Source organism: Gnatocerus cornutus, chromosome 8 (genome assembly GCF_029298725.1).
Source record: "Gnatocerus cornutus isolate USDA-ARS CGAHR chromosome 8, icGnaCorn1.1, whole genome shotgun sequence".
NCBI classification, from domain to species: domain Eukaryota; kingdom Metazoa; phylum Arthropoda; class Insecta; order Coleoptera; family Tenebrionidae; genus Gnatocerus; species Gnatocerus cornutus.
The window spans coordinates 9,149,479-9,172,234 of NC_142240.1; the positions used below are offsets into that span (position 1 = coordinate 9,149,479).

At 37.9% G+C, this 22,756-nt stretch overlaps 1 protein-coding gene across 1 annotated transcript in view; it reads right to left on the reverse strand.

Annotated features, from left to right (window-relative positions):
• The window catches only part of ft (cadherin-related tumor suppressor fat), a 64,693-nt gene that overhangs the window by 12,193 nt on the left and 29,744 nt on the right, over window positions 1-22,756 (reverse strand). Inside the window, exons 2-5 of the mRNA XM_088043999.1 lie at window positions 10,408-10,716; window positions 9,343-9,576; window positions 2,470-2,671; window positions 1,946-2,133 (exon numbers count right to left, since the gene is read on the reverse strand). Coding sequence (XP_087900125.1) covers window positions 1,946-2,133; window positions 2,470-2,671; window positions 9,343-9,576; window positions 10,408-10,716 — 933 coding nt within the window. The remainder of the gene's footprint in view (window positions 1-1,945; window positions 2,134-2,469; window positions 2,672-9,342; window positions 9,577-10,407; window positions 10,717-22,756) is intronic.

The following is a 22,756-nucleotide window of genomic DNA, read 5'->3' on the forward strand; positions in this document are numbered from 1 at the left end:
TACCTACCAGATTTTTTTTACTACAAAATAATTACTTCTTTTAAATATGTCTGATAAGAGTTAATTTGTTCAATTTAAAATCGGTATTGTTACGATATTGATACATTTTGTTAAAGTTTTTATATTTTGTATTAAAAAAACGTTCTAAATATTTCTGTTGCTTTAAAAGTGTATTGTTTTAACAACTCGATTATCCGTGCAGGCTCCAGTCTCTAGAAGCACGGATAATCGAGGTTCTACTGTATGTATAATCTTTCTTAATATTATAATTTACAAATCCAATCCTTACAAACAAAAAAAATACGAAATAACTTTAGTATGGATCCTGTCTATTCTGGAATTTAAATGTTTGCAAAAACCTAAAGTCCGTTTTTTTTTAAAAAACCTCCAACACCGCAATCTTCTTCTGCATTACAGCCGGCAACGTTGCCAAGGGAGATTTTTGGTGAGAAAATAATTGTCAAATTTTTGACATTTCTGAAAATTAGGCAGTATTTCCGTCAAAAATAACCTCAGATGGCTGTGGGCACCAAAATCCAAAGCTTTTGTGCTAAAAATTTAACATTTTTGTGTTGTAAAGTCGAGCAGTGTTGAGTTTCTTTTGTATCAGTAGTGCTTGTGAAATTACCACTTTGCTTCAGAGCAAAAAAGGTGAGATTTTGATTGCCAGCAAAAAATTCAAATGAAATTTAAAAATTCATAGAAACAAAAGGCAGTGCTTATGATTATTTTGATGAAAAATTAAAAAAATTAAGAAAATAAGTTACTTTGAAATAAAATACTTCGAGGTAAGCAAAATTTTAAAATGACATTGAAGAAATGGCGCGAAATTCAAATTCATTTTTTTTCTGTAGTTGTTTTTTATGTTTATCTCAATCTCAATTTTATTGTCAGTTAACTAAAACATGTTTTTTGACAGTATATCATCGGCCCTCAACCTGAAGATACTTGGAAGTCTTCTAAGCTAGGTAAAGTTAGCGAGGAAAGTTAAATTTGACACCTTCCCGAAGCCGTGAGTATATTAAATTTAGTTGCTGTGTTGAAGGGTAGTATAAATAAATGATCAGGCATTAAATTCTGCAGCAAAAATCCGCACACCAGTACTTTTCTAGGTGAACGATTTTACGACGACTTTTGTAAATTACACAGTGTGGTGGTGTTGAATATTAACAGTTTTATGGGCGAATAAGTAAAAAATTAACATGCAAAGTCGTAAGAAGAAATTACTTCGTTGTAAATTAAATGTCAATGGACTGTGTCTAATGCACACACCTAACCCAGCAAAATCAGAAATTCTTCGTATCAGTCCTTGAACTTGCAAGTGCACCGGTTTTTATGATTCCCAAAAAAGCAGATAACAGATAAGACAATAATTGTTTAATTTTCGACAGACCATGAAATATCGTCGATTTTTCACCGAAAACCGGCCATAAAAGCTCAACAATACAAAATTTTACGAGAATTTTTATGTCTCGTAAAAACGAAATTTCATAACTTACGAAAACGCGGTGTAATAAAATTTTTTCGGGGCTACTGAATTGAAGCACGGTATTAAATTGCATAATTTATATAAGCTGACTTTATTAGAATTCCAATTAGAATTGCCATTGTTACTTCTTCCCACACGGTGTGCGTGGAATTTCATACGGCCGTGAACATGGTACTCGAAATTTCCTCGAACGTGCCATCGTCAAACAACGACTGTTACCAAAAGAAAACTCGTCTGCTGCTCACAATTAAGTCTTTGGTAAACAGCAGAGGTGCCAGGTCATTAAGTTGGTTGATTTACCCATGATGGAGTGTTTACTGTGTCAACAACATCCACGACGTGTTAACACCCTTGTACGAGCTCGCAGCTCGGACATGTCTATTTTTCCTGCGAGAGACTACAGGTCACAATCAGATGGTCTATCATCCTGACCACATCACGTTTCTTTATTATTACCTGGACTGTGGAGGACAGTCTTTGATCTGGTGGCGTTGCTTGGTCCATCGCCGTCACCACGAGGTTGTACAGTCCTTGACGCTCTCTGTCCAAACTCTTTTTAGTGATGATGGTGCCGTTGGCCAACACTTCAAAATCTCCTTTTTCGTCCCCGGCGGTGATGCTGTACACAATCCTTCCGTTGTCTCCTGCAACCCAAAATACGTCATTTTCGAACATGCATCCCAACCAATTACGTTATCGGCCTTAATAGCCGTAATCTGAAGACATTGGTGCTCGTCGGACAAATAGAGCAATTAGTTGCAACACATCGGAAAACGAATCACTAATCCTAGAAACTCATCCCGAATTTACATATCTTAATCGAATCTGTTCGCGATTTTTTCGTTTGTGTGACCTCGAGGTCGCGACCATTGTCTGTAATGTCGTGTTATTAGACACAGTGTTGGTTTACGCGCCCGATACGGCCCTGTAATCTGCGAGCCGACCACGACACTCCCTTTGTCACGAAACAAAAATCTTACCGGAGTCTAGATCTGTGGCACTGACGGTCACCACGGGGGTGGCCACGGATACGTTTTCGAAGATTTCGTTGGTGTACGACATGGGATCGAAGAGAGGAGCGTTGTCGTTGAGGTCCAACACGTTGCAGTAGACGGTGAGGGTGCTGGAGAGGGCGGAATGACCGGCGTCTTGGGCCTGCACCACCAGAATGTAGTGTTGCACCTGGAAAAAAATGTATACAAAATTTAACCACGAAATGATTTCTTGTGGCATTTAGTGATTTTATTGGCTCATTACGAATGAAGCAACGACGGAAGTTGATCTTGATAACAGTTTTACGAGCCGGTAATTTGGAATTACGTTAATTAGGGCGTTCGTTAAACTTTCAGGGAGATTATTTACCTACCGGAGGAGCCGTAGAATTACATTTCAATATGTACACCTCAGTCATTTAAACAAAATGAGTTAATTTTACATTAAGTAAAGTAAGGTAATAAAAGGGACATTACAGGATCAATAATAACAATAATTATCGCAAAGATAATAACTCAGAGGTGGAGCTCTCTGCTTTTAATGTAGTGAATGTAGTGATTAAATTTAAACTTTTATTTAAATAATGGGAGGCATTGCATTTTTTTGACATTGGTATTCATTAAGAGCGGTCGCACTGCAGATTTCGGTTTTGGCAGTGAACTGTCACAAAAATGACCGCCATGAAACAATCAGTTTAACATAATAAATTTTTCAAAGCAAATTGTAGAACCTAGAGATGCACTTTCTTATTTGTTTCTTTAGCATTTAAAAATACCGCTTTTTTTTATAAAGTAAGATGCATTTTTTTCTCGTTTTTACATCGCGGAAATAGAGGTGTGTCATATATTCGAGGTATATTATATATTTAATAATGGAAAAAATGATCAAAATCATGACTAACGTGAGAGCACAAAATTACCTAATTTATATTTTTTAAATTAAAAAATCCAAAATTAGTTAGAAAACAAATATGCGTCTTTTGTTCAAATGCTGATGACTTATGGTTGATTAAGTTCCAGAATATAACACTTTTTTATCACTGTCAGCTTGGCGTCGCGACGCCCAAGAAGTGAAATTTAGAGTTTTAGTGGAAACACTCGCTAAATCTTTTTTTAACATAATTGTGATAAAAAAGTCTCCGTTTTCATTTTAAATTTTATGCAAATTGTGTTTTAAATTTGGGAAAAACGTTAGTTTTTAATATCATGACGAAAAACACTTGCAAACTACATTTATTGCAAATTTCATAAATCACTTCATTTATTCGTCTGAAGGCATTTGAGATCGTAGGGCTTTTGTTACAATCTAAAGTGAACTAAAGGATCGTTTGGTGTATGCGTAGTTTCCAATTTTGACTAATTTGATAAAAACGCATTTTTCTTTGAATTTTAAAAACAATTTGAATCAAATCTGAAATGACAACTGAGATATGTTTAACACATTTATACAGGATGTTCAAAAAATAGCGGACCAACTGATAAGAACGTCAAACTGTAAGACGCTGTGAATTGGAAATGCTGTTTAAAATTTTTATTTGAAGCTTTGTAAGGGAGCAAAATAACTTTAAATATTGCGAAAAACGGCAACAGTGTTCAATTCTTTCGGTAATTATTAGGAGTATAATTTTGAGACCAGAGCAATACTTTGGTAGTTACAATTATTAATAAATCATGTAATTGGTTACTATGGTTTGCAATTAAATTTGATAACACCTGACCAGTAAAAGTCACAAAGTAGATCAAGAACCATTTGTTCTCTTCTTGGTGTGCGAATAGTCCTGAGTCCTCCATGATCCTGACAAATTTGGTTCCAATAGGCCCATCTCACGTACCTGTTGATAAACTCGTTGAAAAGTATTCTTGAGGGAATTTGCCAGTTTGGAAATTCACAAGCCTTACTGCCCCTTACTGCTTCTCGACTGTTTCCTTCACGAGTCGGTATATTCAGCAAAATTATACATCATTAGAGAAATAAACTCCTCTAGTTTGTGACACCTAAAAAATGTTTGACTTTTCTAAAAAAATGGTCATTGTCAGGCACTAGGCAACGATTAATTACTGAAATCTTGAAGTGAAATGTTGCCAGATTAATTTTGAACTTTTGAGCTTAATTTTAAAAGTGAAAAATAACGTTTTGCATCAACATTTAAGGCATTTAAAGACTGTAGGTATGTAAATATCACCCAAAACAAGAACTCTAGTAGAATTTTGTAAACCTTGAGTTCATTATAAGGAAAAATTTGTGCCATAATTAGCGCCCCTTTAAGTGGCTGTAGATTTCTTACGAAGCAATCAATAATTAAAAAAAATTAATTTAGCTACTAGTTATTATTTGAAGATTCACGTAGTGAATAGTTGGTCCGCCATTTTTTGAACACCCTGTATGCATGTATTAAAAAAAAATTAATAAGCGACGACGAAACTATTGGTGATAAAAAACAAATTTTTGCTGCCGATTCTGTATAACAAATGCATAAAAGAACGTGAAATAGGTAGTTGTTCCTAGTACAGAAATCCTTATTAATATAAGAGTTTTTTTTAACATTTTGCTTGTGGTCCATGGCATAGTCCAAGAATGCAGTGCAAAGATGAAAATACAATTCTATTATTTTCTTATTGTATTACTTCCAGCTGTTTAGCTGGACCTCTTGGTTTCGTCAAACTACCTGACCCCACCATAAAATTTGTTGTGTTTATGGGCAAGTACTAATTTCTGCGGTTTGCCGGCAATTGGTGGTCGTAAATTATAAGATTTCAGCGTAGATTTAAACTCTAAAACGTTTTTCTACGATTACTCCATTAATTATTAGATTTTTTTTTTAACTTTGGACGATTGTATTTAGAACAATTTACTGTACAATCAATCCAGATACAATTTTGATACAACAACGTAAACAGAAGTTACAGTTTTCACTCAAAATTGGTACAGTGTAATTAATGTTAGATGACTCATATCAAAAAATCCAATGGATAATATCTGTAGACAATTGTAAGGACACCATATATTCAAAATTTCAATTCTCTATGTCAAATGGTTTTCGAGTTATGGTAGGAAAATTTTACATTGGTTATAAGGATTTAGGATTCTGTTATTTTAACAGTTTTTTCCGAATTTTTAGTGCTCCATATCTCCGGAAGCACAACAGATAGAAAGATGCGGTCTGCGCCACGGCTGGAATCCCCTTAATTATAAATTAATCAAATTAGTGATGGCAACGACAGGTGAATTAATTAATGTACTAAGCTAAGAAAATAATAAATTTATAGCTCGTGAATATCTAGTCGTAGCAGCCGGTTATTAGAGACAATATAATGTTTATTTATGAGGGAGGTTGTGTTTGGTGTCGGGCGACAGTCTGTGACAAATTAAGATTGTGGTGCGAGTGCAACGAATGCGATATTGTATGAAAATCGCACGCACAGTGTCTGGACGCCTCGCCAGTGGCGTTCGATGCAAACATTTCTAAGCAACAAGTGCAAACTGTGTAGATTCCAGCCGCCGCCACTGATCCGGAGCAACTCGTTCCGGCAAAAACCGTCGATAAATTCTTTCGAAGAGGAATAGTGTGGAAGTAATAAACTGGACGCCTCGGAACACATCTCGACCTCGCATCCATAAGTGACAAAAACGGTGAAAAACTCGTCAACGAATCAATATATATTCTATTAATATAATAGAATACATAGGGGAGTGTTAGTTGCGATTTATGATTGCGTCTTTTCAATTCAACGACAAAATTGTCGTTTAGGTAGACGACGCATGTCGTCGACAAAAACCAGGCGGGTCGAAGGAGCTGCACAGTTATCGGAGATGTTGCAGATTCTAGTTTTTGTCGCCGAAAACATCGTCGAGGTCGACGTGACGAAACGTGTATACACGGTAATTAAAAGATGCGACATCTTATCAAATATATTATACACCTCCGTGGTCATATTTCATTTTGCGTCGTAAACGCTAAATTAGCTTCCATAATTATTCTCTTACAATTACTTGAAGCAAATGGTCGCGGGCCCACGCTGGCAGGTTTGAACATTATTCTACGTTGGATTGAGAGCACTTTTTGCCTACTTTGCCACATACAGCAAAACTAAATTAAACGCGGTCATTTTCTAGACAAATATGGGAGCCAAAACTAGAAAAAATCCACCTCTGAGGAATTTCAAGAACTTGGCGCCTGATTTGCTCGAACCTATTCGCCTAACATTAATATTAATCAGGATTAATTTACTATATTAATAAATATTATAAACTAATGTTTATTTATAGTGACTAGTTCTATATTTTCCGAGTTCTTGTTGCTCTGGTCTAATCTCATATCATCGCGCAAGTTTTGTTTTATTTCGACACTAGTTTAATTTTTTTTTCAAGTCCATACATTCGTCTAACGTTCTCAAAAAATCGCAGATTTATTTGTTGCCTACCATAACAACTACCAAATATTTTAAGTTGTTGAGCTACGATTATAAATTCACATTTATTACGATAAATCTGCCTCTCACAGGTGAATGCTCTTCGACTGATTATGCTAAAGAATTCAAAAGTTTGCTATTGTAGAATTTAGAATCGAACGATAATTGTTTAACTCTTGAAATTCTCAGACTTGTTCTAAGATGATTGGTATTCATTGTGCTCGCGTGTGAAGTACAGTGATGGCTACAGATTTGTAAATAAAATCACGTCACACTGAATTCTCTTTTAGAATTGTGCATTTATTTATCCAGGTGTTTTAAAAAAAGATAGAGGTAATTCACCTTACAAATTTTTCGTTTTGACTATCCTGTGCGTTAATTTTAACTACCGGCAGTTATCCTTGAAGCAGCGAAAATAAAAAGGATCATTTCCTTTTCCTTTCAGCTCACGGCGCTCAACATGAGAATTATTGCGCCAAATCGTGCCCGAAGGACTTGGCATCGAGATAAAATCAAACCTAGATAAGGCGTTACGTAAAAGAGGCTGTAAAAACTCGAAAAATTACTTCTTGGAAGTAACTCTAAACGTCTCATGCATAAGCAATGTCGCCCACAATGATCGGTTAATGAAAATACGTGCGCAAAACAATCCCAAGTCCAGTCCTATTTTAATGAGTTATTGTGATACGGATACAAGAACCGTGCATAATCGCACATGACTATTTCTGTATAGCTGTCGGACTTCAAGTGCCATTGTTGCCACAATTACAGATGTTTTAACATCGTGGATTCCGTCACGGAAACGTATTTGAATAATTAAGGAGTGGAATGCGAGAAATTTCAGTTTTTGACAAAGAAAATGTTTTCTGGAAAATGGTCGAAGGCTGCACCTAAAAGTCGAAAGGAGCTGTTAAGTGCCCGAGGCCGCGACGGTTTCATTATCATTAAATAAAATTATTTTTAAAACAAACCAATGAATCATTAATTAATGTCAAAGCTAATTCCACGGTTCCCGTTAGACTTTCTGTTTGTGTAATAATTCCTTTTACGTTATTTCGAATCAGTTTTATGATTTTCCTCTCGTTTTCTAATCCAGTAAATGCCACTTTTTTTACTAGCCCAGGGCCGGGCTGAAATCTTTCATGGCTCTGAAGACCTCACGATCTAAAGACCAGCCGGCCTTCTTTCATAGCTCGAAGAAATTAAAACTTTATTATTCTTCCATTTCTACAAAGCCCGTAATTTATTCAAGTTTGCGGCAATAATTCGCCCGTTTTGACGTCGCCAAGGCCTCCAAGCTCGAAAACTATAACGCAACATTTAATCATAGGTGGTCTCCTTTCGCAAAAAGGATCAACAATCATAAGTCAGCGATTTTTACCGCGTCGTTTACCGGCGTTTCTCTTAAAAATAGCCACGTTGACAATAGTTGGCCTTTTTGCTCGCTCCCAGGACCTGAAATACGGCGGTGTTGCTGCAACATACACGATTGTAAATAAGACGGTGTGGTTTTTATGAAATTGAACAAAGTTATGAGTCGGTCTCATCTCTTCGCAATGACTGTGTGCGGTGGTGACGAAAAAACCACTAATTAATCGTGAAAAACGCTAATCGGCTCGGAGAGAAGAGTGAGACCGGAATATAAAGTAATATCGTTACCACACAGAGAGTAGAAACGAGGAAATTCGCGCGAAAAAATCCACGAATAAAATGTGAAAGATTTAAGACTGTTGTTAGGCATTTTTATGACATTTAGTTTCCACGCAATTAAAAAATAACGAGATTTATTTATAATTCCCTTCAAGGCAACCTGCGTTACCGTAGGAGGTGAGGCAGGCGGTTTTGCTAAAGAACTATTTTGCAACAATATAAATCACAAAGTTATTAAATTGCGTTTATATAGGTCCCAGGATCAACCCCGTCGGCTACAGCCATTAAACATTGATGGGACAACATACTCGCCCCTCGTCACATTTCCAGACCATGCCGGACTTGTTCTCCAAACGCCCGGATCGACGCGCTATATCTCTGTGATTTTAATGGTGGGTCTTGGAATAAATCGTCGAAAATGGTACCCATCGAGTCGTTTTTTGTCGCTATTAAAAGTGACGGGTTTATGTAATGTTCCGCTTATAAATATTGTTAAATAATAATGGTCGCGGTCGCGATAAGCAGTTAATTATAGTTATCGATAAATCATTTTTGGACGCGTTGCGAAACTGCAACTTGAAAACTTTTTTTACATAAATAAAATATTCATAAAGGAGCTCTCAAATGCCTATCAAATGGTACTTTGTTCGAAAGAGCAGTGACCGAAACCGAATCCGTAAATCTCATTTCGATGTCAAAAGCACTTTCTAAAATCATATAAACAAACCGTGAACTTGGCGGTGACGAAAACCGCATGGTCAATGACTGCGGATTCGCCTTTTTTGGCGACTTAACACTTACCTCCTCATAGTCCAATCGCGACGTGAGGGTGAACACCCCTGTCTGGGGGTTGAGCGAAAACACATCATTGGCCCAATCGCTGATAACTGTGTAGGTCAAATGCGCATTGATTCCCAAATCCGGATCGGTGGCCTTGACTTGACCCACTCTGGAACCTCTTGGCGCGTTCTCCGGGATGTCGAAGGAGTAGGCGCTCTCCAAAAATGCCGGAGGGTTGTCGTTGGTATCTGTGATCTGAAACAGATTCACGTGTACGTGAGTCGAGGCTGAAATGCGGAACTCGTTTTGGGCGAAGGAGGCGTTCTCCACCATTATGCAGTTACCGTGGCTGCAGTTTATCATAGTTGCCACCGCAGATGCAGATCCGACAGATTTCATACTAACTGCGAGGGAGCAACGAACTGTAATTGTCGATGGCACTGCTCGATTATTCTATACAGACGCGATTAATGGCGATGGACGGAAAAACGACAACAATCGGGATGAACAGATGGCAGGGAAATCGCGAAGAAAAGCGGAAATCAACGCGTTTACAGTTAGCTGGCTCGACTTTTAGGCAAACTTCGATTTCCAGAATGAAAATAAAAATGCTTATTGAAACAGGATTTGAAATCTCTTAACGAGTCATCTAAAATTGAAAAATTTCCTCCGCCGTCCATTTTCCCATTTCGTCCTGTCTATGTATCATATTTTCGCTGTCAACGGCTTTTAATTACTGTGTCACTTGAAAATGGATTGCAGCGGCAAAAGCAACTTTCTTAGCTTACAAATCATTCGCGTATCCTTTACTAACCCCTTAAAATCTATTAGAAAGTCCCGTTGACAATCTCATTTAAAGTCCCACTCATCTAAAATTTAATCGCTCGTTTAAAATTGGGTCGAATGCCCAATAATCGTACATAAAAGAACTAATTAATCACTTAGTCGAGTGTATAGATTTATTTACGAGCAATTAAAAAGCTCTTTAACGAGACTCAAACAGTGCAACAACCGCGTATAATCGTCTTAACGGCATTTCCATTGTCCATAACACCAACTAAATCGATTTTTCGATGGGACACTAACCTGCACTGTTAAAACGGTGTCCGTGTGTTGGTTCCCATCGCTAGCCCTGATAGTCAATTTGTAAACGTCTTTGGTTTCCCGATCCAACGAGTCCACGAGGCTCAAAACTCCAGATGTCTTGTCCAGCAGGAAATGACCATCATCACCTTTGATTAAACTATATTCCAGTTCGCCGATAGTATCAGGATCATCCGCTTTGACTGTCGCCACAGATTGACCAGGTCCTAGATCTTCCGAAATTGAAAAATGCAAAGGTGTATCCTTGAAAGATGGTGGACTGTCGTTCTTGTCCAAGATGGTGATTTGGACCTGCAAAGAGAAAAACTACTTGTAACGGCTTGATTTTCTAGTTTGTCGCTTTTAATTTGTTTGCAATCTAGCGAGTGAAGAACTAATTGGTTCGATTGATTTATCAGAAGCCGGCAGAGCGGGTTTATTGGTTTTCATACCAACTTTTACCCTTTCGGAAATCAATGTTTAACAGGATTTGCCGAGAAATAATTGCGGACGATTGCAATAATTTATTACCGAGAAACTCATTCAAATAGAGTAAGTAGGTAATTACTAATTACATACTGTTGCTGTAACATTATTCCGTTTAAACGCAATGTCTATAAAATTGTCCACAGAAGATAGATGTACAGTGAAACCTGTGTAAAACGAAACCTGAAAAAACTGGAAACCTGTTACGGAAAATTTTGACGGTCTCTTTAAAAATACCTGTATATGCCGGAATCTGCTCAACGCGAACACGGAAGCCAAAAAACGGACCATCGGATTTTTAAAACGAAAATTTTTTATTTACTGCTTCAAATTTTTCTCTGAAACAATTAGGCATTCTTCGAAAAAATGTCATTTGCGGAGTGTTGTTTATTTTGTTTACCTCATATTGTCTTTCACCTAATATTTTACGCATTTTTTTATTATGGCCACGAAGAATTTAGCTTTCGAATAAAAATTTAGATATTGAGAACTCAGACAATAGACGGATGGAGAAAAATCACATTGACTTTCAAAAAATTAGGAGTTAAACCGAGTTCAAGAATGTGTTAAACAATTACTAACTCAATTTAAATAGGAACAACGTAAGTTCATCATCTGTATAAAAATAAAAATCGGATTAACGAAAAATTGGTTAATGGGTAGAAAATCTAAGTTATAAACGGACAATTCGTGTTATCAAGAACAAAGAAGTAAAGAAACTAGTGTATAAGTATCAGGTTTACTTTTACAATCGCAAGCTAAATTTATCAAAGCTTCAAATTGTTGACTGGGAATTTTTCCCGAAAGACATCTCTTTCCTTTCAAAAAAAAAGTGTGTGGAGAAGCCGACAAATAATTACCATCTGATATTAGAATTAAAAAATAAAATTGCATAAAAGGTTACCTAAAACGGAAACATCGGACGGTCCCTAGCGATTCCGTTTTATACAGGTTTCACTGTACTTTTCGATTGGCGGCTTTGGAATTCGAAATAGGTTGGTAGGCTTGCCTGTCTCGTTGACAGTTTGAGGTTAAAGATGTGCAAAACTGACTTTGACCGCCTTGCTCATTCTATGAATCATACCTGGGTTAGTTTTACCGGTAATTATGTTGGTTATTTTTCGTCGGCCGGTCGTAAACATGTAATCCACCACAAAAATTATGTTAGCCATCGCTTAAATCATCCTTCGCTCCTCAAGAATTACACAATCAAGGCTTTCGGAGCGATGTTTTATTCATGATATCGATAGTTGTTCGTAGCGCATACATTAGTCCGTCTGAACGCACGCCCCTGAAATTGCAGCAGCGGCGGAGGGTCGACGGGAGCATTCGTCTAATTGCTCGTCCAAATTGGATCCCACAGAAGCCGTCCATCATTCCATAGTGTCTGCGTCTCGTCACGAATGCAAGTGAAAAAATCGACTTTCCGAGAAGTCAGCAAGTGACGAAAGCAAGTATACATTTGGTTAATACTCGGGTCCCTCATTAGTATTCTCCGCGAATTAATCCAAAAACAGAACGGCAAAAGATACCGACAACATTCATCGGCGTACATTCCGACCCAGCTCATTTCAGCCGCTAAACGACGTCAACCAGCACTGCAAATATTTCAAAATCGTACTGAAAAACTGCTCGACCGAATGGACGAGACTCATAAACATCCAATGGGGAATGCGTGCAGGGACGGGCTCGACAAGGGCCACGAACAAACGGAAATTAACAAAGCTCACACTTTACGCTAAAATATTCAAATTGGAGGCATAAAACTACTCACATCCTGCATAATTTTCACGTTAAGAAAACAGAAAAATTTTACGACATATATGAGTAGGTAACCTTCTCGAGATTACACGTATGAAAAAAGTTTCAAATCAGGAACCAATTTTATGAATGGATTCTTGTATTTCGTTGCATATGGAAATTGACAAACATAACAATTTTATGGTGGTAACGAGGTACCCACATGTCGATCCGCAATAGTTTTTTTTTCAATGCTACAAAAACCAACTTATTTCCATTTCCAGTCAAGCCTCTCTACATATACTATCCATCATTCCACATTACACCGATTAATAACAATTATTGCAATAACCTCTCGCCCGAAGCTTCCCCGCCCTTGGTCCGGAAAAATCCGGAGAATCATTGTGCCATTATCTTATGATTTAAACGCACTATAAAGCTCAATTGATGGAGTGAATAATGAGTTATTTATTTGCATGGTGGTACAGTCATATCGTATGGCCGCATTGTTACCAACATAACAAGTCGTACCCTTGACCTGTATAACCCGTCTGGGCACCTGAGCAACGGTAAGCCAAGCAAAGTGGATGACAATGTGGTCGATCTGTATGGAACCGAGGAAGACGCGCTTGCTTTCCTTACGTCAGGAAAAACATTTCAATTAACTATACAGTTAATTCAATTTGCATAAACGTTAATTGATCAATAAGTTTCATCGGAAATATTCGAAATATGTCTAAAGATGGACAGAACTAGCCGCGCGATTTGCATACATGGACCCAATTAAAAATCTCTCTTTGTTCAATTGACTTATGACAAAAAATTATCAGTTGTTATGAATCTAGAACGACTTTCGAATTTTATCGATGGCAAAAATCACAAAAATACATCAGTAGGCGATTTGTGTCAGTGATTTCTTAAATCTTTATCTGACCGAAGCACAATTTATTATTGCCCGGCACTTTTGTCCACTTTTTGAAATGCGAAGGCTAGCAAGTTGCAAACAATGAATCTCTTGCTTGATCCTTATGGAGATGATAATCTAAAATTACAAGATAAGAAGACACAAACGTGCCAAGGCTAAACTCTATTAACTGATTGGATCAAAATTATTGAAGCAAAGTCGTCGAAATCGATACTGAAGCCTCAGTAAGAACTTTGAACAAAAATCAGGTTTTTATCATAGTCCAACGAAGGAAAGACCACACGGAAACGGTACAAAAATGCTTTATTTCAACAAAGAACAAACCGGCGAATGTCAACAGTGCTTGGCTTTTACAGACGTGCTAAAAACTAATATTGTGTGAAATCTGAACCGTGCCAAAAGACTTTGGATTCTTTATGCTAATTCCACGAACTGCAATATAAATATGCGGGTCGGAAAAGAAAGGGAATTTTTATCACCTTCCGCATGTGTCATAATTAATATCGCGATACATTTTCAATTGATCATTACATCCCATTATACAAATTACCTCACTTGTAGTTGACAGCAACGACAACTTTATTATTAATAGTTTTTCCTTCTTAGAATGTCAATTGAAAGTTGCAAATGATGAACATGATTCATTTTCGGTAACGAAATCCACTTTCGCAAGCGCAAAGGGTCAAATCGTGGGCACCGAAGGCTCGCAAATTTTAATAAAACAAGATTTAGTCATTAGTGAACACAAAAACGAGTAAACAAATAGTTTTATTATCGCGACATTGTCGGCTTGATTAATTGAGGAGCGCGGAAAGGCTGAAAATTTCGAGGTTTTGAGTGAAAGTGCGAAAATTAATGATGGAGATAAAATTTCGAGGACTTGAATGGGTTTCTGCATGCCCGTGAAAATCTCAGGTTTTTCAGTAGAATTTTTACAGATAGATTTGGAAGCACAGAAGACAGATAAAAATTTCACCTTCATCAGAAACTTTGAAAGGTAATTTGATCCAGGATCTTCACAGATATGTCTTTTATGGTGTACCAACCTCTTGAAAATATGGCCCATTCTGTGGGTCGCAAAGGCTCTCGGTGGGCCGAAATCCCCCGTGCTTCTAATATTTCACGTTTGTCTCAAGGCAATGAACTTTAATTTATTAACTTAATCGTAGGTTTCGACCGGACCATTCTATTCAAATGCAGATCGTTTTTCGATAAATTTGGGTCCTATTCTAATTCCCGAACAATGCACCATTATCCCCACTTGTAGCGTCGCGACGCCTCCGGTCATAGCTAACCCAATTTGCACGACCCTCCGGTGCCGTTATTACCGTTTATCGAACCCGGTGATGTATGCGCGTCGTAAGTTGCAGCCTCCGGTAACGTACGACTATAATCTTTCTATCAAAAACAGGATGCAATGTGATCTATCGATTGCAGATTCGATCGGGCTTATTTTACATAATTTGGGCCGAAATTGAGCTTATGGAACATGGTTTTTTTTTCTTGTAATACAACATCTGGCACGTTCGAAGGTGTCGCCGTTTTTGCGAGAGTTTCTCGTTGTGAATAGCCCTCAAACGACTTCCACCATCATCATCATCATCAGCTCTTTTAATTGCGTCGAATGGTGGCTGCTGGTTGTTGGGAATGTCACCGTGATAATTGACAATTACAGACAAACGCAGCGTGGATACGATTTTCTTCATGTGATGATGTTTTCTCTCATATTAACGGCAATTCTCGATTTATGTCTCACTACACGCTTTCGTAGGGTTGCCGCGAATTATTCCTTGATTCTTATCGTGTTATTTTAAGTGGCGTAATTTGCTCCTTTTTAGTCTTTTATTATTGAAATTATCACGTGCTGTGTTCAACGGCACGCTATTTTAGACGTCCGAAAAGATATGACGTGAAAACTTCAAAGTACGGTTCGTGACCGATCATCCGACAATAGATGCAGGTAGAAGCGAAACTGAAAGTTCGGGAAACGAATTTTTTTTGCAATGACTGTGCTGTTTCAATTGTCGTAGAAGAGATAAAAGATTCCAAACGAGATCGGGAATTTGAAAAACGGGTTGTGCTACGTTAGAGAAATTAATTAGAGATCTTATCCGGCGCTAATTTAAATCGCAATTAAATAACAAAATGTCGGTGTCCGAAAAAGCGGTTCCTGTCGTATCTAAACGGCCGCGTTTACTTAGAATAATTGGCAATAAAGGCGAACTCGAGGGTCGATAATTCGACGGATGCAAGTGGAAATTGGATTTAATAAAAAAAACGGGCGGTAGTAAATCTAAAGTAGCCTTTCTTGTACATTCATAAAACCTTCAAAATCGCAGATTAAAATAATGTATTCGATAAACAGATTCCAATAAATATTTGATAAGCACTTGATACACGAAATGCTACTTAAAATTACTCCAGTAGATTATCTCAACAGGCTGAAGCTAAGGATTCTTTGTGATTACATGCAGACCGTTCGTTCGCGATTCTCTCGAAGAATTAACGACTTTTATTTCTCATTTCTGGTTGTCAGGCGCATAATGTTAACATCGTGTCTTTTTTATCGAGTGCGCTCCACCGACTCGAATTATTAAAATCGAGCACTTTCACCAATCGAGCGGATCCTGACCAAATAGGCTATAATTAATACTATTTAAATACATAGCTATTATCGAAACGATAGTTTTGATTAATTAAACGCCTAATTAATTACACACACTCGTCAAAATTAACAGATTTTTCCTGCAACCAAAACCACAGGAGGCTGAAAGCACAGCACGTTCGAAAAGAGAAATTTTTTACTTGAGACAGATGATGGTTACACAAGCAAGGCAGTAAGACTCAATTGTTAATTAATAATAAGATAAACGTGACAAATTGACAAGCTGGAAATTGCATAAGAAAAACGGAAACTTTATAGAATGTTAGAAATTTAGTTTTTTGATAAAATATTTGTGCTAGCTTTTTTCAGTTTACTGTTGCAACTGTAAATTTAGTATTTCTTAAAAGTGTCGGATTACGTCGAGCGCTATCAATGGACGGACGTCACCTTCGCATATTTCTTTGGCTGTCCTGACAGTTTTGTCATTGTTGTGACACCGTTGCAGCTTCTTTTGTAAATTTTCGCACAATAAGCCGGAAGTCGCGCATTGAAATCTCCAGTGTGGGTCTGTCGCCAAACTTTCGATATACCTGTCGGAAAATACTCAGGAGGTGCAAGTCTTTTCGACGGCCGTTTCTTGCGCGGGCGTTGTTTAGGCAGAAGAGAGCATCGGCGAACACACGTCCTCCATCGGTAAACGCCGAGCAATTCGTCTCGGGACATTAATCAACAGATCCGAGACTTAAAGCGTATTTCTGTCAACGCCAAAAAAAAACAAATTACTCCACATCTCAGTTCGCAGCTGAGACGTCTCTGTCAGCCATTTTGAATTCGTTTCGTCAACAATGGGCTTTTTACCGTGTCGTTTCCATGGTTACCGATATAGGAATTCGGTTTTTCTGGCCCTCGTCCGATTCGGAGCTTTTAATTTATTCGGCAAGTTAAAACCGAACCGAAAATCGTTCGGCTCTTCCGGACTTGATCGGAGTCCTAATAACGGTCCGGCTCTGGAATTTCTCGTGTCTAAGGCCCCGTTCTTTATGAAATATCAAAATACATATCTCGAGTCGTTAACGATCTGAAAGGAACGATACGAATCGCTACACGGAGTCCGGCGAGTGCAAGTCATCTTCGTGGTTCGCCTACGTCTCTTTCCGTTTTAATTTTGCCGAACGTCGTCGAAAATTCCGATAAATTAGACATGTTAATGCAGCCGGAGACGTGCAGTCAAAATAAAGAACGAGTTTTAATTGTTAGTCGACAGTCATTCGAGTTAATTGACCTTCTTCTTTGTGATATTTTTTTCGACTCTCCATATTAATTCGTGTAATAAGATTTGGTAAAGACTCTGATTAGGTTCGCATTGAGAGCGCGACCACAGACGAATTCCAAATTCAAAAATGCCATTCAGAGAATCGCTGGACCGGCACCGGACCTAAGATTCGACACGGGAAAATCGAACACTCGAACAAAAAGAACAAACTCCCGGAATTGTCCGGGCCGTAAAAAACAACTCCCGGAACGCCACAAAAAAATACGGACTTTTATGAATCTTGTTAGAGCAAGCGAGAGGCAGAATCGAATCAACAATAAATTCGACGAAATTGCTCGACCGCTCGCCTGCTCAATAAATATGTAAGATAATACGACTGGCTTTCGGGGGGCGGCAGGGGACGGCATTATCGACACTGACAGCCAGTAATACGCGACGGGGCCCAATCAAAACAATAACGGGACGGGAAGTTTATTTAAATGATTGGATCTTTATGTTAATAACAATTCTACCCGCCCCAGCTTCTGTATGTTAAATTCAAGTCTAGGAATTAATTTTCAAAATTTTTATGAATAGTTTTTCTAAAAATAGCATGCATAATGTCAACTTTCGTGGGCGATTTAGTAACTTGATCCATGATCAATGTGACATGACAAAATCCCGCTGACCCTCAACCGCCTTTCAAAAATCGTTTAATTGTTGATTTGTGCGCCCCCCTGAAATAAAATTTTCGATTTTTACGGACATAATAAAAGTTTTTATGGTCTCTGTAATCTGATAATCCGCAACACCTGTCGCTCGGTTCGATATTAACAATACTCCGAAATGTTAGAAGAGCGAGGGCTGCGGCCTCTTTTCAAGGTGAGATACGCTGATAGACCAAGATTAAAGTCTTTCCCTCTTCACTCTGACTGACAGCGAATCTTTTCATTACGATGTTGGCCTTGACGATGGGCATTGTGGCCGACGTCTTAGCCGAATTCGACACAGATTCACTTTGAAATTTGGGAACCTGCTCGCCCATGGTTTATTTGTGATTGGATGTGTTTTTTTCTCCTTGTTCTTCCATGATTCGTTCTTCTCTTTCACGCGAGTCCAGACGATAGAAACATCTCCAACAATAGAACAATAAAAACAAAGAGAAAATGTATAACATCATCGACAAACGTTCGATTCGTGGAATAAAACACATCGTCAGGTAAAACATGTAACGAGCGCTATTGTGGAATTGAAACGTCCAGAAAACGCATAAATTAAGACCGGATCGGTCAATTACCGGATTTTCAGCGATTGAAGAGAGACAACTTTAAATTATAACCGCACTTGAATAATTTCTATGTAATAACCGTCATAATAGTTGCTTCGGAGGAATTTATAAGCGCGAGACTATGCGCCATTTACATAGGAAACGCACATCTCATTTAGATGCGACTTGAACGCTAGAGAAAGCGACGAACCCAAGTGAAAAGCTCTCACGACGCCCAATACCAAACACTAAAACCTATGTTGTTTCATTTAAACATTATTGGTTTATAAACATCAGAAGATTTAAGACTGTAACTGCCAACGCCTCGTTCGTCGCGAAAACTTGTAACAAATCGAATTTATATGCATTGTGCTTTCCAGCCTCCCTCCGCCCATTCGTCGTTTGAAAAAGCTCGCCGTTCCTCGTGGAGATAATACCTTTGTTGTGCTTTTATATAAACTGCTCAGTTTATCTGTCGTCTTTATTGGCTCGTAAAAACTTATTGCATCCACAAATCCGGAAATTTTCGAAGTGACGGATCCCCACATTACGATAAAATCAACCGAGGAGATTTTATCGCGCGTTTTTAGTCATCACGTTTGATTTTGATTTGTTAACAGTCGCTCGGACTGAGAACATAAATTCTACGTCCACTTTATTTGCGTGTTTGACCATAGACTTTGATTTACGATTGAGAATAAAACGGCGGAATTTTTATTCTCACTGACTGCATTGAAGAGTCGCTTCATTGATAGTAACAAAAGTTGTACAACTTACAATGTAATGGCATTCGTTTTGTTACAAATTTGAGGAAAACTAAATGACTGATTCAAGATTTCTTGAAAAACCTGAAAATCTGAGAATAACTGGAATGTTTTACATAACTCTGCTTATTGTTTTTAAAACTACGACTAAAGTAACCCAGAGCTATATTGCACTAATAAAAATTTTGACCGTCAATTATCATCTCTTTTGTACCCTTATCGACAAGCGCGTGTCCCAACAATAAATCATGGTTTGCCTGAACTAACCAGAACCGGCTTAAAATATTTTAGTAATCATAAAATTAGGATTTATCTGCGGTGCTTCATTTACCATTTATTACATTCTTTAAGAAAAACAATAAAAATGTGGGTAATCTACAATTAATAATAATCTCTTTGTCCAAGTTTAATGTAATTCATGCACATGTTTCCATAATTTTTAAATATTATTAAGCCGGGACTGGTCGAAGTGACCAAAGTAAGCGCTGCGGTACAACCAGATGGTTTACAACTCTGGGATGTTTTCTATTGTAGACAAGTTAACTTTTACACAATGGGATAATTTTACTGCTGCTATACGGGGTCCGGCAACACTTGTGTCCACCCCTAAAATCGTCTTTAATTTTAAAGACAAAATTTTGAAAATTTTCATACGCTCATAGTTGAGAAAGCTCTAAAAGCCGACGCAAAAATTTGTTTTTTATCACGGTTTGGTTGGCGTCGCGACGCCTAAGAAGTATAATTTTTAGCGATTTTTGAGTTTTTGCGGAAATATTTGCGAATTCAATTTTTTTTCAACATAACTATGATACAAATATCTGAGTTTTTATTTTAAATCTAATGCAAATTCTGTTTAAAATTTGCGAAAAAAACGCTGTTTGTCAAGTTGGTTTTCAAAATTATGACAGCGCAGTGGCAAACTACGTTTACACCAAAATCACAAGTCACTTTATTCACTCTTATGAAGGTCAATTTTGATTAACTCGGGCATGTTGCACTTTATGGACACTAAAAATCGTTAATTAACATCGACAAAGCGACAATTTCACCAAGTAAGTGTTTTGTTACAATCTAAAGCGAGCCAAAAGATAGATGTCATTTGTGACAAGATGTTGACAGATGGGTGTAAACGTAGTTCCCAATTTTGACCTAATAAAATTAAAAACTAACTTGATAAACCAGCATTTTTTTTATCAAATTTGGAAGACAATTTGCGTTGAATCTAAAATGACAACTCAGATATTTTTAACACATTTATATTGAAAAAAAAATAAATTAGAGGTTGATTTCACAAACTCTCATAATTAACTAAATGTTACATTTTAAAGACGTCGCGACGCCAAAACTATCAGTGATAAAAAACAAATTTTTGCGTCAGCTTCTATGTAGAGCCATGTCAACTATGAGCGTATGCAAATTTTCATAAGTAATATAACGAGTGGGCTCGAAATTGTCGGAAATTTTTCCGACAGACGAGCAGTTTTTTCGACGATCAATTGCACGAGTGAGCGAAGCGAACGAGTGCCAATTGTCCGGAGAAACAAACTACGAGTACTGGAGGAAAAATTTCCCACAATTTCGAGCCCCCGTCATGAGAATTCAACGAACTGACAAGCAACTGACAGCAATTGTCACTCTCGCGTGGTATTTCCGCTGAAAATTTCACTAGTGAAAATTTCCAAAAAAAGTTTGCTCTGATTGGTTTATTTGAAAAAATAAGTGTCTCTTATTGGTCGAATCTATGGTGAGTTGAATTCTCAAAATTTTATCTTTAAAATTAAAGACGATTTTGGGGGTGAACACAAGTGTTGACCCTATATAGCCTTATACCTTCCGAGTTACTTTAAAAGGAAGCTTGGGAATATTTTGAGAGTCGAAGCTAAAATTTGATGTGGACCTAATTGTTGGCTATTGACAGTGTAATCTATTTCTCTCGTTTATTTTATCCGTCGACCCTGAAAATCTATCATGACCTGTTGATGGCAAAGGTGTATTATCATAGTCGTCTCAAATTGGAAGAGATTATCCAATTAATAGAGGTTCTACGAAGATTTAGAGCTTTGCGTGGGACACCCTGTAATTTAAGATATCTAACTGTAACCCTGAAATAATCGAGATTTATGTGGTATTCGTCGTCGAAACGAGCTTTCAAAGTTGGTACCACTTTTCGCGGCAACATCCATAAAGTGTCCGCGTGCGACTTCCCGGGCGCAATTAAAGAGGGCCCACGGATCAAGGTCAGTCCCAAACATTGAACCCAGTGAAAGATTTCGGTATGTTCCGTCTCCGCCACCCATGATCACAAATGTAGGGATGGTTGGTTAATTAATAGAGAACGACGGCGTCGCTTTTTTCAGGATCCGGTAGCGTAGGAGGCCGGCGTTGTGTTTACAAACCGTGACAAGAACGCCTAGAGGCGGTCCTTTGCTTAAATTATCATAACTCGAGGCGCTGATACCGAGATTTACGGCTTTCGGCGCGAAAAAAGAACACGTGGAATATCCTCGAAGAAAAGTTGGAAAAGTCAGCGACATTGCACTCGACCAGTTCTCGGACTAATTAGAATACAATTAATTACCGCGTGTATCATTTTGAGTTATTTCAAGATATCCGAACGTTGAAAGTTGCAATAAACTAAATGAAATGATTGCAACAATGAGCGGAAAGCTCGCAATTAAATGTCTAATTAATACAGCAATGTTTACGCGCACAATGTTATATATTTACGGCATCTCTTCGAGTGGTCGGAATTAATAGATTAATAATAACGTGTGTGACACTTTACGACGACCTCGCCATCTAATAAAGCGATAAAACGACCGCAATAAACGGCTCGTGTGGCGTTTACGGAGAACATGTAAAGCATGTCGTTAAAAAAAAGGACGAAAAAGCACAAAAGTACGAGTTTTGTCCTACTAACCGATGTCACACACATGTTTTTATTGGAACGAGGTGTTCAACGGGAGATTTATGCGGGCTATCGCTGATCCAAATCGCTGATTTGCCATTGAAGTGTTTAAACTTCAGCAGCTGGAAACTCGAGCGAGGAAACTGGAAAAGCTCCCAACACCAATGTGAACAATACGAACATCTTTCTAGTTTGCGTTTCGGGATTCTATTATAAATTCTATTAAATTACTTCATTTCCGAGTCAGTTTCGCCGCCGCGCAATCAAAGCTTTCTCATCATCAAGCAGTGTCCGTTTCCACGCCAGTTGGTTTTTACCCGCTGGTGACGTTTCAATTGAAGAACTTTTTCCGCAAGCTCTTGATGAGCCGTCGTCGGAAAAATAAGAAAAATTGCTCAATCATTC